General features: G+C 40.2%; 1 protein-coding gene across 3 annotated transcripts; it reads left to right on the plus strand.

The window, feature by feature from the left end:
- Positions 1–1,199: 1,199 nt before the first annotated feature.
- On the plus strand, positions 1,200–16,053 carry ccdc66 (coiled-coil domain containing 66). 3 transcript variants are annotated; one of them, XM_042509992.1, is made up of 21 exons: positions 1,200–1,343; positions 1,743–1,801; positions 2,834–2,856; positions 3,002–3,241; positions 4,042–4,306; positions 4,392–4,518; positions 5,438–5,532; positions 5,849–5,910; positions 6,798–6,890; positions 7,086–7,220; positions 7,732–7,964; positions 8,122–8,206; positions 8,707–8,865; positions 8,980–9,058; positions 10,018–10,104; positions 10,700–10,928; positions 11,768–11,984; positions 12,102–12,154; positions 12,483–12,664; positions 13,774–13,892; positions 14,365–16,053. In XM_042509992.1, the coding sequence occupies exons 1-21, from the start codon at positions 1,333–1,335 to the stop codon at positions 14,464–14,466; spliced, it is 2,655 nt and encodes an 884-aa protein (XP_042365926.1). In that variant the 5' UTR covers positions 1,200–1,332; the 3' UTR covers positions 14,467–16,053. The 3 variants fall into 3 exon arrangements, with proteins under 3 accessions (XP_042365926.1, XP_042365939.1, XP_042365933.1); XM_042510005.1 differs by having other exon boundaries at positions 10,021–10,104; XM_042509999.1 differs by having other exon boundaries at positions 3,005–3,241.
- The last annotated feature ends 1,742 nt before the right edge of the window (positions 16,054–17,795 follow it).

Genomic DNA, 17,795 nt, shown 5'->3' on the forward strand with positions numbered 1-17,795 from the left:
TTACTACGGTGTTTCTAAAGTATATATTGTAGTTTAAATATAAACCATATTCCCATGTTCCACAAGCCCAGTTTCACAATGTACTTTTTTCAATAAAGGGATTGTTTTGTTGTTTTTTTTTGTTGGTTTTTTTTAATGAGAAGAGAGGTTTGTGTAAAAAGTAGAAGGCATGCTAAAAAAAAAAAAAAACAGTGGGGAGGGACTTATGTGTTTTTACTTTGGCTTAGGAGAGAGGCATACAAGTGTAAATGGTGGTATTTTATGTTAAAACACAGTTTGTGTTTTAAAACACAGTTTGTGTTTTAACAGAAACTGAAAACACAAACTGTCATTGGATTTCCAACATTTCTTAAAAACTTTATGAAGAAAAAACGCTTCCTTTAATAAAAAATAACCAAATATGAGCTTAAAATAGTGATATTTAATCGAAATCACTATATTCTATGTCTCATGTAAAATTTTGCCAAAACTAAACCATTTGCATGAACTAACCAGCACGCACTACAAGAGTAAAAAAACAAAGACTTTTTTACTCTCCAGGATTTCGTTTTCGTCTTTTAATTTTCAAACATCAAAGGGTCAGTTTTTAAGATTTAACCATTAATTTACGGTGTAAGGAGGGTCATGAATTTCCTCGAGTCACTTAGGGCAGGCCAAAAAACAAAAAGCTAAAATATATATATAAAAATAAATAAAGAATAAATGATAGCAATAATTAAGTCACACCCAAGCCACCCTCCTCATTTGAAAATTAAAGATCAGTAGCTAAAATTCATATTTTCTCATAGACAGTTGCCTTCACTGAGCTTTTTGGCAGTTAGAGTTTGGTAACGTACGTAGGCTGATTACTCATAGCCAGTGTATTAGAATAAACCCTTAAAGAGCTCTGCTAATAGCCAATCATTGACTTATTACTAATATACTAACAATATGAACTAATTACTAATAATAATTATTAGTATTAATAATAACGTAAATTAGGCTAATCGTTATATTGTGGCTAATTTCTTCTGTAATGTCAAATAAATTCTCAGTTACCAAGAAGGCAACATCGCCTAACGTAAACGTCCAAATACAGACGCTTGATTGGCTGTTAATTTTACACTTAAAATGAATTAGCCAATCAGTGAAGCCGTTCTTGGTCGTTGTCAGCAACCAGCGTACACAATGTAACAACCAGGAAGTGGAGCGTGATTTGCAGTGCGGTCCGTCCGGAGCTGCACTGAAGCGCCTTTATTAGCTCATTAATGATTGAGACGGTTTGTTTTTGTTGTTAAAAGGTTGTCGGTAAACGCGGTGCCGTCTCGGTGTCGGTGGATATTATCTGTCGGTATGAATCTCGGGTGAGTTTGTGTTTTTTTTTTAGTGACCAGCTAGCTAAGCTAACGATAACTGACCGTGTGTCGCAGTGAAATGCTCCCGATTATTATTGCTTAAAATCAAACTGTGGACAATAAAACGTGTGTTTTATGTTAATCACACAGCATTACTGAATAAACGTGCAGAGTGCAGATAATATAAGTGAGTCGCTGTGGTTCAACCTTTAATATAAAATATGCTGCCCAGCACGAAGTCAAATACTAAATCAGGACATTATTTTGCATCAAAATAGCATTAAAACGCAATAAAAACACAAGACAATTTAAAACTGTTACTTTACACAGTCAAATATTTAGTCTGCTTTCTTCTTTTATGTCATTGTGTTTAATTTTTGCTCAAATATTTCCTCTTTTTGTGAACAGAGACGGTCTGCTGTTTGAACTTGAAAATGGGAAACCTAAGTTGATTTTACTCAGTCATGGTGAGACCTTTCTGCATCCATAATCTTTTCACTCACTCATTTGTATGTCTCATTAGGTGCTTACTTTCAGATCTCAGTTAATAAATATGTACTGAATTGAACTTTGCAGAAGTGATAAGCCGATCAGTCAGTGGCAAAAAATTAACTAGTAAAATTTTGACAACAGTTTCGACTAAAGTGTTTATGTTATGTTAAGCAATGATGCTTCATTGTAAGTTAAATATGTTTAATTTTGCCAAATGTTTCACATTACTTATATGTAAGCTAAATATGTCTATGCTGTAAAAGTATCTTTTATTCTAGAAGGATTAATGTTAAAAAGAAAACACTTTTAGGTGATTGGTCTGCACATTGTGGCATTTTCAGATTTTTTTTGTATGCATATTATACAATTCAGGGGACGTATCACCATTGCCTAATTAAATGTATGGTTTCAAAACAAAAATTCTAATTTATTGATGTAGATAAACACTTAAGTTGCAAACAAAATTTTGATGAGTTATGTTAACATAATAATGTTGATAATTACATCAACTTAACAATATGTGAAATTTTAACTCAAATTTGTATTTTAATTGATTTAAAACAAAATTGAAGTTGTAGGTAATGAAACTGGCTCGATAGTTTAACTTTTCCACCTTCAGTTCAGGATTTTAAGTCCTCTCCCCTGACCACTTAAAACGCCGGGACTAATTCAGACAGTTAGACTGTGTTAGGGACCTGCAGGACAAACAGCTATGACACAAAGGACATTTCTTACTTTCTTTGTTAAAAATTTGAGTTTTGCTATCAGTTATTAAGTGCTACTTAAAAATGCCTTTGATTATAGAGAAGCTAATTCCCCTAACTCAATGTAGTTTAGAAGTTGTCTTAACTCAGAAAGATTGATGCAAACCTTTGCATTAATTTTTTGTTGTTGTTGTTGAGCCAAATAATTTGTTGTTAGAGTGCACAGCCGTATAAAGATATACGTAAAGTGAATGACGTGTAATATTCATGGCGGCTCACTGTCGTCTATTTCTTCTACTGCAGGTGTTGAGAAGAATCCAGCAAAGGTAGGAAATAATGTTACAACTTTACATGTAGCAGTGCATATTTATATTTATATATATTTATATTTATATTGACACAGGTTGATGTAAAACTCTCCTGGTGTTTTATAGTTTTTGTCTGGTGTGATTTCATTTAACTCGACCACAGCAGCCGTCCTTCAGGCCCAGAGCGGCGAACATCCTGAGCTCCAGGCAGCCGTCCTGTGTGGAGGAGGTGCAGGGAGAGGAGCGTCCAGCCCGGCAGCTGGCAGGGAGGCACAAAGACACCAAGAGCAAGGCAGGAGGAGCAGCTAACACCACCTCCACGGCCGGGGGGAGGAGCTCCACTCTGACTACGTCCAGGGCACATGAGAATCACAAAGGGGGCAGCGTCAAAGTTTTGGCCAAGGTGGTAATAATCCTAAAAATAATAATAACCTTATTTATATAGCACCTTTAAAAACAACTGAAACAATGAAAGCAATCAAACCACAAATTAAAGGCAATAAAATAGATAAAACATAAATTAAAAAGGTAAAATAAATAAAAAGATGACATCACTTAAAAGCAAGTCTATAAAAGTAGGATTTGAGAAGTGATTTAAAAGAAGTCACTGACTCTGCCAGCCTGATCTCCTCGGGCAGGTCGTTCCAAAGCCGATGGCAAAGGCACGGTCACCTGAGGATCTCTGGCTGCTGACTCATAAGGAGTCAACAATTCTGTTATGTAGCTCGGGGCTAGATCCAGACGAGCTTTAAAAGTGATCAGTAAAATTTTAAAGTCAATTCTAAAACAAACTGGGAACCAGTGGAGGTAAGCCGGGATAAGGGTGATGTGATGTCGTCTGTTAAAATCAGCAAGAAGCCGAGATGCTGCGTTCTGAACTAGCTGGATTCGGGAAAGTGATTTCTCACTTTATGCTTGAGAGGAGGGAGTTACAGTAATCCAGTCTGAAGAAAATTAGTGCATGAATGAGTTTTTTCTGTCTGAGTGAGAGAGATGATCTGATTTCTGGAGATGGTTCGAATATGCATGAAGCCAGACCGGAAAACTTTGTTGACACGTGGCTGTAAGATTAGGTCAGAATCGATAAGTATGATTTCTGATTTTGAGCTGTTGGAAGTTAAGTGTTGCCACATCTCTTTGTTCCACCCTCGGCCGTTCGTCTTCTGACGTACATTTATCTCCTCTGACTGTGTGTGTGTGAAGGTGAAGTCAGACAAACACAAACACAACACTACTGTCGGCTCCCTGAGAGCCAACGGGAAAACAGCTCAGCCTCAAAACAGCCAGACGCCAGAGGCCGGAAAGGTGCGACTAAAAGACACGCTGGCCAGGGGGGACGCAGGACTGAAGGACAGCGTGGTGTGTTTGACCAGTGAGCAGCTTCAGAGGCTCCTCAACACAGTCCAGATCTCCAGCCGCAGCCAACGACCACCGGAGGACCTCGGGACCCGGAGCAGCGGGAGTGATGGTGACTACAGCGCAGACATCATCAGACTATAGATGCTCCCTCCTTGTCAATATAATGTACAACTTTATGTCTGTTTCTCTTTTAGGAAATCAGACAGAGTCACAATCTGGCTCCTCCAGGAATGGAGGAGGAGGAGGAGGAGGAGAGATGAAGAAGGAAGACACAGGAGGAGGAGCTGATATAACTGGAAGATCACAGGATAAAGACAACAGGTTAGCAGCCTTTTTTTAAATTGTTGAGTTTTGTGTCTTGTTTTTAATATTTATATTGTTCTTTTTGCTTTATTTATCTTGTACATACCTGCTTTGATGTCCCTCTGCTGCTGTAACAATGAAAATGTCCCTGTTGTGGGATTAACAAAGGATTCTCTGACCTCACCTCATCTTATCAACAGGCTCTGAATTACTGAAAGACAAATAGAAATATTTTTTCAGCCGATAACAATAAATGTACAAGACTCCTGAACACTTAAATTTAAAAAAATTTAAATACACTTTTTGTTTCATGGAAAGCGACAACCAAATGGGTTAACAGGAAGGAAATCCAGGCGCTCCAAAAAAAAGGAAAAAAATTGTGTTGCTTAGTAGAAACTTGGGTCCAAGTCTGCTCTCTTTCAAATGATGTCACTCATATATATATGGTGGTGGAGGCGGGGCATACCAGCAGGAGACACCGGCGGAGAAAGAGAGCGGAGCGGACATTGGCGAAGCACAGGCAGAGAATGAGAGCAGAGTGGACACCAGCGAAGACACCGGCAGCGCTCTCAGGTCTCACTGTGCAGCCTGGATTTGTTCATTTTCAATGTAGAAGAAAGAGCGCTAACGGGCGCAGCAAATTATTACCCTTTTTTGGGTTTGTTTTTTTTTGAGCGGGACCAGCGGCACCCCTCCAGTGTGAGGCGACCTCCTATATCGCAAGGGCCACCCTGGACAGTAGCCTGTAATTCCTCGTTTTTAGACATTGTGGCCTATGACTTCAATTCATTAAGAGTTGATACCTTTTTTGTATTCTTCGGAAGAATGGTTTCTTTACAAATTCAACGCATCATGGGGTGTCTGTCCGATTAAAAAATGTTTTTTGTGGGGTGAAGTATTTCTTTAAAAGCAGGATGTTGTTGCTGCTGTTGTTTAGGTTGTCTGGATGTCCGTTCAGCTGGCTGGAGGAGCGACAGTCAGACAGCAGAGCGGCCATCGACGCCAAGAAGGCTCAGTGGAGGAGAGAACTAGGTGCACGCACGCACGCACGCACGCACGCACGCACGCACGCACGCACGCACGCACGCACGCACGCACCTTTAATTTTGCACCATCATTAACTGGTATTCAAACTCATCAAAACATGCTGACAAAAAAGATAATCCGCTCCCCAACCTAAATGTCTAATTCCACACAGCATTCCTCCAAATAAATTAAATGTTGTAATCATTCACACATGAATTATTAATCAAAAATGATAACTAACTGAAAATAAAAAAATAATAGTTATGTGCAGCACTTTATCAGAGTAATCCTGTTTAACTAATTATTATTGTATGTGTTTTAGATGAACAAGTGGCCCTGAAGCAGCAGCAGCAGCAGCAGCATTCGGCTCCTGGCAGACTCCAGGTGAGGCCGATATTTCAGCTTTTGATGCCTCAGGTTTCAATTTGTGGGTTGTTTTTGTCACTTTGGGAACAACTGACAGCTTTGTTTATGGAATAAAAAAACACTCCTCATACTGAAACGTGGATACGTTTGTTTCTATCTAACTGTTAAGGCAAATTTGTATTAAGTGTGTTTCCCTATAATTGGTTAAATTGTTTTTAGTAATAAAACTTGTAAGAAATTATTAGGATTGACTAATTCTAATCAATTTAACCCTACTTAGACTAAGTACTTAAACTAAGAAATTCACTTTTTCTTAGTCTGTTGTTTTGCTTATAATCAGAGAGGTAAGAGGCACTTTTATGCAGGAGGAACATTTCTGGAGGTTGTGTTGAATGTTTTACATCAATAAGAAAAAAATATTCACTCATACATTCAGTTAAATATATTAGGGTGTCATTTAAACTAAAGGTTTATTATTCTGTAATTTAAGTCATCTGCAATATAGCTCCATTATACATGCGTGCAACCAACACATGTTGAGTTTTGCACTTTGCACAAGGATACGGCACTTTATATCATACACTTTATGCTATGCAGTTTATTTGGCTACTGTTATTGCGCTTTTGTCCTCTGTATGAATTGTTGTTTCTTTTCTTCTTTTTCTTGATGTTTCTATTGTGTGTTACCTTTCAAGAGACTGCCGATGTAAATTAGCAGCCCTGCTAACTGTCATATTCACATTTGTATTTTATGCTGATGTTCATTAATATGCTTTGTACCTTTTAAATAAAAAACTAATTCAATTCAATTAAACTGAAGAGGAGCGGATCAAGTTTAGAGACAGTTTTACAGTTTACAGACATACATTTCCTTTTATGAGATATTTCATAATCTGTGTGTTTTAGGCTGAGGAGGACGCAGAGAGTGTGTTTTCAGTTCAGAGCTTCGTCAGCCACAGAGATCAGCCTGCAGCCATCAGATCCAGCCTCAGACTCGGGGTAAATATGAAAAGTGAAATAAGAAACTTGGCAGCAGCATATCTGAACAGTGCAGATCGACCTCTTTTTGTTTGATTCCTCATGAACACAAAACACTGTATTCTCTCATCCCTCCACACTGCTGACTCAGTGACGCTCACATGCTCCTTTGTTTGCATTTTTCTTTTAAATTTTACCTGAACTGTGTCTCTGCAGGAGGTCACGCCCATGGAGGAGGTGCTGGGTGTTGAAAGGAGAGAGGAGCAGAGGAGACGCTGGCTGGAGGAGCTGGACCAGCAGAGAGAGGAGGCGACCGAACGCAGGAGACGAGAGAAGCTGCTGCAGAACCAGGTACAGCAGAGACACGGTCGACATGTTAACCCTTTGACACCGGGAGCGACTTTTCTTCTTTTAGACGTCTTCACGAGTATTTAAACCTTTGAAGCCTGAGATTTTCCAAAACATGGAAAAAAAAGGCAAAGAGTGGTGAGAAACGTTCCACAAATTGCAAGAAATTTGTAGAAATAGAAAGTTATTTTTAAAAAGCTAGGGAAAAATGTCTAAGGAAAAAAAAATACTTATCATTAAAATTTTGGTACAAAATTATTATAATTTTAAAGCACCTCTTTCAGGTAATTTCCTTTTTTTTAAACTTTATTTTCTTTTATTTTATTTCTATTTTACTTATTTGTTTCTTCACTGATTTCTTGCTATATTTTGGGGTCATTTCTTCTTTCCTTTCTCATGTTTTTGACAGAAAACAGGTTTCAGGTACTCAGGTTTCAAAGGGTTAATGTATACGGTGTTTCACATAAGCTGGTGATTCATTTTCATCGCTTACTTTCTGAACGTGTCCCCACAGAGGGAGGACCACGAGCTCTGGGCCGCACACTTTGACTCTCTGCAGAGACGGCCTCTGGTCCACGTTGCAGCTCCTTCAGCTCCACCTGCAGCTCCGTCCATCGGCTCTGAGCGAGGGGACTGGGAGCCGTCCTCCAGCCTGTCTCTGGTCTGGGAGGCCACCAGCAGCTGTGGAGCAGAGAGCGTCGGAGGAGTCAGCATAGACACAACCAGCGGATATCGGACCAAAGCCAGGTGAGACGATCGATACGTGTATGGACAGATCTGGACGAAAAAAGCTTCCAATCAGGGCGATCTGTGATCACTTCACCCGACTGTATCTGAGATGCAGTGAATCAGAAATCCAGATATACATAAGTAAACGTTCTTTGTTCTCCTGTGCTTCGCCCAGCTATCTGAGGACCATGACCGCCCTGCTGGACCCCACCCAGATAGAGGAGAGAGAGAGGAGGAGGCTCAAACAGCTGGAGCAGCAGGTAGGAGGAGGAGGAGGAGGAGGAGGAACACAGTGAGGTTTTATCATCTAGCTTCCTCAGGGTTCCTACAGCTCACAGCAAGTGGAATTTAAGACTTTTTCAGTGACCTTCAAAATGAAATTCAAGACTGATTTCACTATGACCAAAATTGGGGGGAAAGAGAAAAACAAAGAAAGACCTCACACCAGTTACTAAGGGTTAGGGAGAAAATTTGCCCAAATATTCACAAACATCACAGCAATGCTAGTTGTATTCTGTGGGTTTATTCCTTTTCCTTTTTTAAATTACCTGTTATTTTGAGCTTTAACAATGCAATGTCAGAAAAAAAGATTAATAAAATTGTACCTTTTATGTGTTTGCACTTTTAAGAATAATGAAAAATTAATTTAGGATATTTTAAGACCAATTAAGGCCTTTTTTTAGATTGATTAATTCAATGCCTTTAAGGACTTTTTAAGGATCCGCGGGGACCTAACCATGTTACTGTCTCCCCCATTCAGCGAGCGATTGAGGCCCAGATGGAAGAGCGTCGGCAGCAGAGGGAGCAGGAAGAGGCGAGGAGGAGAGAAGAGGAGGAGGAGGAAGAGAGGAGGGTGGCGGTAGAGAGAGAAATGATGGAGAGACAGTATGAGCTGGACACACAGAGGGAGAGGCAGAAGGTCAGACACACACACACACACACACACAAATGCTGCAGATTTTAACCATTTTCTGATGAGAGTAAAATATCAATTTGCTGGGTTGTGTGTGTGTGTGTGTGTGTGTGTGAACAGTTGCAGTCGAGCCATCAGTCAGAGCAGCCACAGAGGAACAACAACAGCGAAAGAAATCCAGAGACACTGGAGCTCAGCGGTGAGCAGAACTTTTGCAGCAGCACTACAATAACAAACTAAAACATCTGCACGGTGAAAAACTGACCCTAAAAACAGCTTTTCGTGCTTTCACGCCTGACCTGTTTGGTGCACAGTTCCTTTAATTAAACAAAGTAAAATCCATCACAAGTAAATGTTCTGTATCCAAAATCCTACCTGAATAAAACTGCAAAAGTATCATCAAGTACTAAAGTGACCCCTGTGACTGATACATCATTACGTATGACATCATGAAATTATTAAAACTGATGCATCAACGTGTGATCAGTGTTTTACTGTTGTAGCTGCTCAGGGTGGAGCCAATTTTAGCTACTTTATTTACAACTAAGAGTGGGGGGGTGGATCGATACAGCATAGTATCACAATATTTTGTGATGCAATATTCTACCAATACACAGATGCAGAGAATCGATTTTTATTATGTAAAGTTGAACTCTTGGTAGTCTAATAGGATAATAAATTCTATTGCTTTTTCACTGGATACTTTTGGCTGCAATAAAAATTGTTTTTCTTTAGGGACAAAATTCAAAAATGAAAAAAGGTAATAATTTGATATATATAATACTATATGTTATCGCAATACTTAAAATCGTGGTATCATTGTATCGTGAGTTAAGTAGCGTGATAATATTGTATTGTGGGGCTTCTGGTGATTTCCATCCCTGCAGCTGACTAGTTTAGTCCAGTGGTGTGTAACCTCGGCGTCTGGCAGCTCCAGGGTCACAAAATAAATCTGATTTATGGGAGATGAAGAAAAGGCAAAAGTTCTGCTCTACAAAACTGCATTAAAAAAACAAAAAAACTTCACATTTTTCTGAAATATCAGAGTTTTACCTCATTGAGTCTCAAACTGTTGTTAAAATGAAGCCATCTCATCTTTTTGACGGAGCTGTTAATAAGCAGGTTGTTACTCCTCTGACTGTGTGTGTGTTTGTTCAGCAGTTACAGGTCAGGGTGAGAGTCTGGAGGAGAAGAAGGACGTCAGCAGTTCAGCCTCCTCATACAAAGACACTGCTGTACAGACGGGTAACTCAAATATTACTACACACACCACGATTACTGTTCCTGTTATTGCTGATACTACTACTACTACTACTACTAAGTACTAAGACTGCATTCACACTAAGCTGTCTATTTTTTAAATGCTGTTTAATTGTGAAAATGATTTGTGTCCACTCTGATGTTTCCAGATTGTTTTTCTGAAGATGTTTTGAACTGTTTATGTTCGGCTGAGCTCATTGTTTCATTATTTTCATTTACACTTCACCCATTCTGTTGTGTAATATCCTAAGCTACTGTGTCACGCTCTGATCCACTTATTATTTTGTGATTGATTTAGTAAAATGTCATTGCACAGCTTTGCTGTGTGCTCAGCTTTATTAACATTTGAAATGATTGATCACAGAGAGTTAGAGGCAACAAAAGGTCTCTGCTGTCACTCACCCTCTGACCATGAAATGTCAAACTGATGTTTTAACATTTATCCACTCCCGATAAACTGTGGATGAGACAAACCTCTGTCTCGTGTCTCGCAGTGAGACGTGGTTTAATATTTGGGGGTTAATGCTGATGTACTCTTAAAGAGCTGAAAATCCTCACACACCTTTTCTTTTCTCCACAGAAGCAGCTCCATCTCTCCCTCCCAGAGCTGAGACTCCTGACGTCTCTGCGCAGTACCAGCAGCCTCCTGCTCCGTCTGCTGCTCCTCCAAACGGCAGGAGCCGAGCGGTGAGAACGGGCAAGGAGAACATCTGCGTGCAGGGAGGCGGAGGAGGAGACCCGTATGAAGCATTCGCTAGGACAGACAGGAGCAGGAAGGACAAGAGGAGGCCGGAGTGGAACACACAGAGGTAGAAACACACCCGTCTCATGTTTAGATGATCAATTTAGTTTCATTATATAGAAAATTTAGTTTCTTATTCAATCCTCTCAAGTTAAAAATGCCTAATTTATATTGCCTTCAGCTGGTATTTACTTTGCTTCCCTGTAGGCTACCAGGGCTGTTGGAGAGAACGGGAAAGTCAAATAAAAAAATCAAGCAGTTAAAAAAAAGGAAAAACTAAGAATGCTGGAATTACTATTTAAATGTGTGTGTGTGTTTTTTGTTTGTTTGTTGTTTTTTTTAAATAAATGTGTTAGCCAACTTAAGTGAATCTCGAGCTCTCTGCCTCAGCCTTCTTGCGTATAAAAAAAAAAACAAAACTTTTTTTGTCACACTCGATGAACAATCAGGTTTTCTAAATCACAATCTCACGTTCAATGTGAGAACATTACCGTACAAAATCAGACATGCACCCACGGAGATCGCCCCTCCTGACCATTTAAGAAGCGATGTGAGATTGAAAATGTTAATTAAAATTAACCAGTTAATGTGATTAATTTTGTGCCAAAACTTAATTACTACTTAGAAAGAAATCTATTACCTGCAGGTAGTTCCAGATGTTTCTCTGGTAATGTTGAAATGCTCTCTAGTGGACAGAATATATAACTTCCACATGCTCATAGCAGCTTTGGAAATGCATCAGCCTGTTTATACAGAGTATCAGCACATAGTAAATATTAATAAAAGGCGAAATTTAAGCATTAAAAAAACTGAATATAATTTAAATATGAAACTCATTATGTAAGGAAATTCAAACAGGATCACTGATGAAGATCGAGAGCTCTAACCTGCACTTTGGTCCTGCAGGCCGAGCCGTCGGTTCGTTCCAGCCTCGGAGCGTTACCCCGCCGCTCTGCAGAGGAACAGACAGGAGAGTCGACAGAGGAGGCAGGCGGAGCTCCTCGCTCTGCAGGAGAAGACCTGTCTGTTCAGGAGCGACCCTCCTCCTCCTCCTCCTCCTCAGCACCAGGAGCCTCGTCTCTGCTCCAACCCCACACAGACCAGAACCAGTCCCACCAGGAGGGTAGGAGGCTGCTTTTCACTAAATTTAATTCAACCTAAAACTTAAGAATTTAGAGTCACAAACGTTTGTTCCCAACTGCAACTTTCTGCTGAGTAATTTTACTGACTGTTGTTCCAGGTGGACAGTGTCTCCAGAGGACACAGCGTCTCTGCAGCCGTCAGCAGCGAAAGGTGAGCAGCTCTGACTGCAGATGTCCTTAAAAAAACATTAAAACAACCAAAACTAAGAGAGGAAGAGTTTCAACCTGAAGATGTCAAATAAAACACGTTAAAATCTTTAAAACAAGCAAAGTGCTGGAGTGGAATAAGAGGCTTGTTTCTAGAACAAAAAAAGCACCAGTTTGGCCTTTAAACTGGCTAAAGCGCCGTATCTAAGATGGGAGAAAATGTTAGTAAAACCTCATTTTAAAGGTCTAAATACAAACCTACCTGTCAGCAGCTTGGTTGATGGTGATTTTGTGTGTTGTGAGGTGACGCCTGTGTTCGTCGTCTCCTCCAGGGGGTGCTCTCCTCCCGTCCCTGCTGTCAGAAACAGAATTCAGGGTCAGCAGCCACCACCCGCCTCCACCTCTCCACCTCCTCCTCCAGTCCTCGAGTTTATTCCTTACGTCCGGACTGATGAAGTCTTTAGTCTGGATCCACTGGAGCCTGCTGACACCCCCCCACCACGCACACACACAGGTCACAGACACACTCACCGTAAAGTCTCTGATTGGAGCTGTGCTTTTCACTTTAGTAACTAACTTGAATGCAGAATGAAGTATTTTTCCACTGTGCTGTTCTACTTTAACTCAAACAAAAGATTTAAATGCTTTTTAAAACCTCTGCTAATGATAGAAACTCGACAAATAAAGCTGTGAAAGTGTTCAGTGTCACGCTGCTGCAAGTTCAGCTGAAACACGAGTCGATCAGTGGAAACTATTTTGATAATGGAATAACTGTTTTGTTTTTGTTTTTTGTTTTTTTTTTATCAAAACCGCCAAATATTTTCCAACATCAGCTTTTCAAATGTGAGGAGTTTCTGCTTTGCTTGGTCATATCTGACAGTGAATTCAAAATCTTCAGCTTTTGGATTGTTGATCGGCCAACATAGGCAAATTAAGGACATTAATGTGGGCTTTCTCCTGCAATTTAACACATTCAACAATCAGAAATGTATATTTTACTTCTTACCTGTAGTTCATTGTATCAGTCTAGATTATTTTGGTGTGAGTTGTCGAATGTTTAAATATCAGCCGTAGAGACGTTTGTTTTCTGTCACATGTAATGGAACGAGATGGCGCTCAGCTTGTGGTGCTCAACAGCGATGTCTTTTTCCAGAAATCATGACCTGGTTACTCAAGATAATCCACAGATCTTGTTGTGAGCAGTTTAATGTTGGAACTATTTTCTTTCTACCAAACCACACCCACCGACCGTATCACTACGCAGAAGGAAGTGTGCATCTACTGCTGGCTCACTTCGCATCACTGATCTAGCGTACGTACCAGCTCAGCCGAGGAGGACGCCAGCAATGTTCTCGCCTGTCAGGAGAAACACGCTGCTCGTCCATGAGTAGATGTACGATGCCGCTGTCTGTTCTCAGACTGTTTGAGGAGCAAAAACTCCCAGAAAACACTTTGAAAGGGAAAAACTGTAGAAACTATAAAGACTAGAGGAGAGGTTCCTCCTCTAGGATGGAGCAATAAAGTAACAAAACAGTAACAAAGTAAAGCAATGATTTAGAGAAACAGTAAGACACCTGCCTCTCATGTGACGTCTGTGAGTAAACTTTACTTTCTCGCCCTCAGAAGCTCCTCCAGCGTCTCCTCCTGCTGCCTCACATCGACTCCTCCAGCCCGAACTGCTTCGTAACACACAGACACAGCGACAGCAGGAGATCCTGAGAGGCCTGGCCCAGCTACGCCAGGTAACACACACACACACACCACACACACACACGCACAAACACAAAGACACAAGCAGAGAAACACATAAATGGACTTGTAAGAAAAATCTCTTTTTTTTTAAAAACATAGTCAGATGGAAGCTGCAGATGTCTTCATGTTTAGTCCTGAGTTTGGGCCGAGCTTTAAACACTAGATCCTACATTTCCCATAATGCAGCTGGATGGAATATTTTCACAAGACAGAAACATCTTTTAAACTCCACACTGCCATTTATTTTTATAACGCAGTCGCTTTGTTGTAAATTTGTTGTTTCCAAACCAAAGCTGAGATAACCCTGATGACATCACCGTCATCATTTCCTCAAGACTCGACAGTCTGTGTTAAACACACGGAAACGCTCGAACCATTCGTTAACGTACCGATAAGTTGATCTTTAAAAAAAAAAGGATACTGATGTGCGTGTTGAGTACAGACCAGAGTTTGTGTTTTCAGGGTTTGTTACAGAAGCAGAGGGAGCTGGAGACGGATCTGAATCCTCTGCTGAAGCGCCATGACAACGAGCTCCAGGTGCCTTCTGCAACACACCGCATGTGACCTCTGACCGCAGCTGTGTGTGTGTGTGTGTGTGTGTGTGTATGCGTGCGTGCGTGCGTGCGGACAGTGATCTGTGTGTTCGGAGTCAGGATGAATAGGTGACACTGCAGTCTTTGGGACCGTACATATGCCGCATTTTTGTGCCCCAAAAAAACGCCATGGAACCAAAGCGTTCCCAGGTGACGAGGAAAAACCAACAACAGCCGGTGGATATCTTCACTGATTATCCATCTGTGTTAACAAACTATGGAGATATTGATCATGTTATTGCAGGGCTACACAGAGCTTTACGAGCTGTCACAGACAATATTGTAACACGCGCTTAAAACACGTGCCTGAAAAAATACAAGTCAGCTCTGAACTTTGTGCAATAGTAAGATGCTGGATATGGTTGCTTAGCAACCTCAGATGCAACCTGTTTCCCAGCAAAAGAGTAGCACTCAGCGTCCGTCCTCGCGTTTTTTCAGGCAGTAAAAGATGCGGCATGTGTCCTCGCCCTCGGACCTGACTGCAATACAGAACATTTAACAGAAAAAAACTGTCAGTGTCACCTTCAGTCACCCAAACTTTGGAAACTGGATGTTCAATGTGACACGATCGCTCTCATCAAGGTTCACATTTCACATAAATTATTAAACAGCAGCAGAGTTTTGGGAGCTTTAATAGTAAAGTTGATTGTATCAAAGTGAACTCGCCCTGTCCATCAGGAGAGCAGAAGTGATTGTTCAGCAAGTCCAACAACACAAGACTATTCACCAAATCTAAAAAAGTGCTTTTTTCTTACTTTTACTTTTGCAAATGTTGCTCCTCCTGTTAATTTACCACAATCTGCTGTCAGTTGAGACATTAGCTGTAGAAGAGCTGCTGCAAAAGACAATATTAACTCTATAATTTTTCAAATTGCTTGATGAATTTCACGTTGTTTTTCGTGTTTGTTTTAAAGCGACAGCCTCACAGGTGACGATGTACGTAAGCCAGCGTGTGCACGTGCAGTGAACATTTGGGGTTTTATACCAACTTCAGCCTTTAATTACGACAGGCAGCTACGACAGTAAAGACATCATCGTAGTCACAATAACATTTCCCTTCAGTCTCGACCTGATTTTAAAATCTAGAAACATTTCTGAATTTCTTTTTTGGACACTGATAAATGTGAGTTGCAGGTTCAACACGAGCACAAACTTTTAACACGAACTACAAACATCTGTGTTTTCTGTAAATCTGCTCCATCAGTTCTACCTCACATCAGCACAAACACGTTCTCACTAACAGTTTATGTAAAGATTGTATTTAAAAATGATGTTTTTAATGCACTTTCCATAAGAATCACGCTGAACCAAACAGGTGTTTAGGTTTACCTTTTTTTTCGTCATCTCTGGGGCACCACGTCTTTTTCTCTGGAGCGTACTTCCTGCAGAGGAGCACAGCACTTATTTAAATCATGAATGAAAGATGTTTTTTTGTTTTTTTTTACTTCAGCTTCCTGCTGGCAGAGGAGTTTTTCTTTATGACCCTGCGTTGTGTCATTTTTCTGGTTATATGGTGTTGGTGTTTTTTATTTATTGCAAATAAACAATGTTAAGTGTAACAAGACCCTTTACATTTCTTACAACTGCACATTGTTTTGGTATGATTTTTCTTATCAGTGAATTTCTTACCAAATTCTACATATATCATATAGAAAATAATTAACTGGGATTTTGGTGACGGGTTTGAAGACTAGTAAAGGGTAACTCTGGTTTATTTTCATTATTTTGTACATCAAATTAAATAACTCTGTACTCACCACGTTCACAGGAGGGATCTGGAATCAGCAAATTAACAGTTAAATAGCAAATATCATAAAACATATGTAGAACAGAGTAGAATGAATTATTTCTAAAAATAAAAGATATTCACATTAAAAGGTGTTTTCTGGAGTAAATTAACACACTAGTGTTAAAACAACTCTGATTTACAGTCATTTATAGCAGTAATGCCAAAAAACTAATGACATGACTTTGAACATATTTCACGTATTAATTCTTGACTTTTGCCCCAAATCATGTTTGTAAGGTCACCATGACCTTTGACCACAAAATTCTAATCAGTTTTAATCAGTCAAAGTGCCAAATTTGAAGAAATTCCCTGAAGATGTTTTGAAGATCTATGGTGTTCCTATGAATGAGAGGGACGAGGTCGCAGTGACCTTGACTGTTGAACACCAAAATCAAATCAGCTCCTGCTTAAGTTTAAATGGACGTTTGTGCCAAATTTGAAGATATTCATTTAAGGCGTTCCTGATATAATGCATTCACAAGAATGGAACGGACAAATGAACACGACGACGACACACGACGACTCGTGTGACATTTTTTCATGATGGATATTTTTTAAAGATTTTTTATTGGATTTTGCATTTATGGATTCTTTTTTGGGCGTTTTTGCCTTTAATCGATAGGACAGCACAAGTGTGAGTCGAGCCCGGGGCTGCTGCGGCGAGGACGCAGCCTCCATGCATGGGGTGCCTGCTCTATCCACTGAGCCACCAGGCACCCCCATAATGCATTTGTGAGTTATGGTGAAAAACTTGTTTTGTGAGGTCATGGTGACCTTGACCTTTGACCACAAAAATCGATCAGTTTATTCTTGAGTCCAAGTAGATGTTTGTGCCAAATTGTAAGAAATTTCCTGTAAGCTTTCTTGAGGTATCTTGTTCAAGGGAATGAGTTGGACATAAGGTCACAGTGACCTTGATCTTAGACCACCAAATCGTTATTACTTTATCGTCAAGTCAAAGTGGATGTTTGCCCCAAATCTGAAGGAATTCCCTAAAGGTGGAGGTCACGAAAATGGGACTGACAGGTGGCTATCACAGGTGTGGAGGCACAACAATAACAAGCCGACATGGACTCATTAAGTACTAACCCGAAACCATGACCTCTTTGCCCTGATCCGAACCGCCTCCAACCTTTAAACGTTAACTTGTTGAGCATTAGCCAGTCACAGTGCGCAGTGGGATCCACAATCACACGTCATAGGGATGGATGTAAAAATAGACACTCAGTACATTTAAACCTCAACTGGGAACCAACTGGACCCACGAAGACCTCAAACTCGGACTTTTCAGCTCCTCTGTCAACTTCCTGCGCACTGATTTCTTGCTAACATCATGCAAAAGAAAATCGAGGCAAACTCGCCTTTTTACGCAGGCAACTTTTAATACAAAAAACCTCTGTTGTAAAAAAGAAACATAAAAAAAAGACTTAAGTTAAAACGACTTTGTTACAGAGTCACTTTCTACTGTACAACAGCTACTAAACACAAACAGCTTCCAGGGTGACAAACCA

Source organism: Plectropomus leopardus, chromosome 2, assembly GCF_008729295.1.
Source record: "Plectropomus leopardus isolate mb chromosome 2, YSFRI_Pleo_2.0, whole genome shotgun sequence".
In the NCBI taxonomy this organism is placed as follows: Eukaryota; Metazoa; Chordata; class Actinopteri; order Perciformes; family Serranidae; genus Plectropomus; species Plectropomus leopardus.

What these genes read in the sequence shown, in the direction of transcription:
- ccdc66 (XM_042509992.1), top strand. An exon ending in GCGTCAAAGTTTTGGCCAAG is followed by an intron (nt 3,242 to 4,041) that starts GTGGTAATAATC and finishes GTGTGTGTGAAG; the next exon opens with GTGAAGTCAGACAAACACAA. An exon ending in CACAGAGGGAGAGGCAGAAG is followed by an intron (nt 8,866 to 8,979) that starts GTCAGACACACA and finishes GTGTGTGAACAG; the next exon opens with TTGCAGTCGAGCCATCAGTC.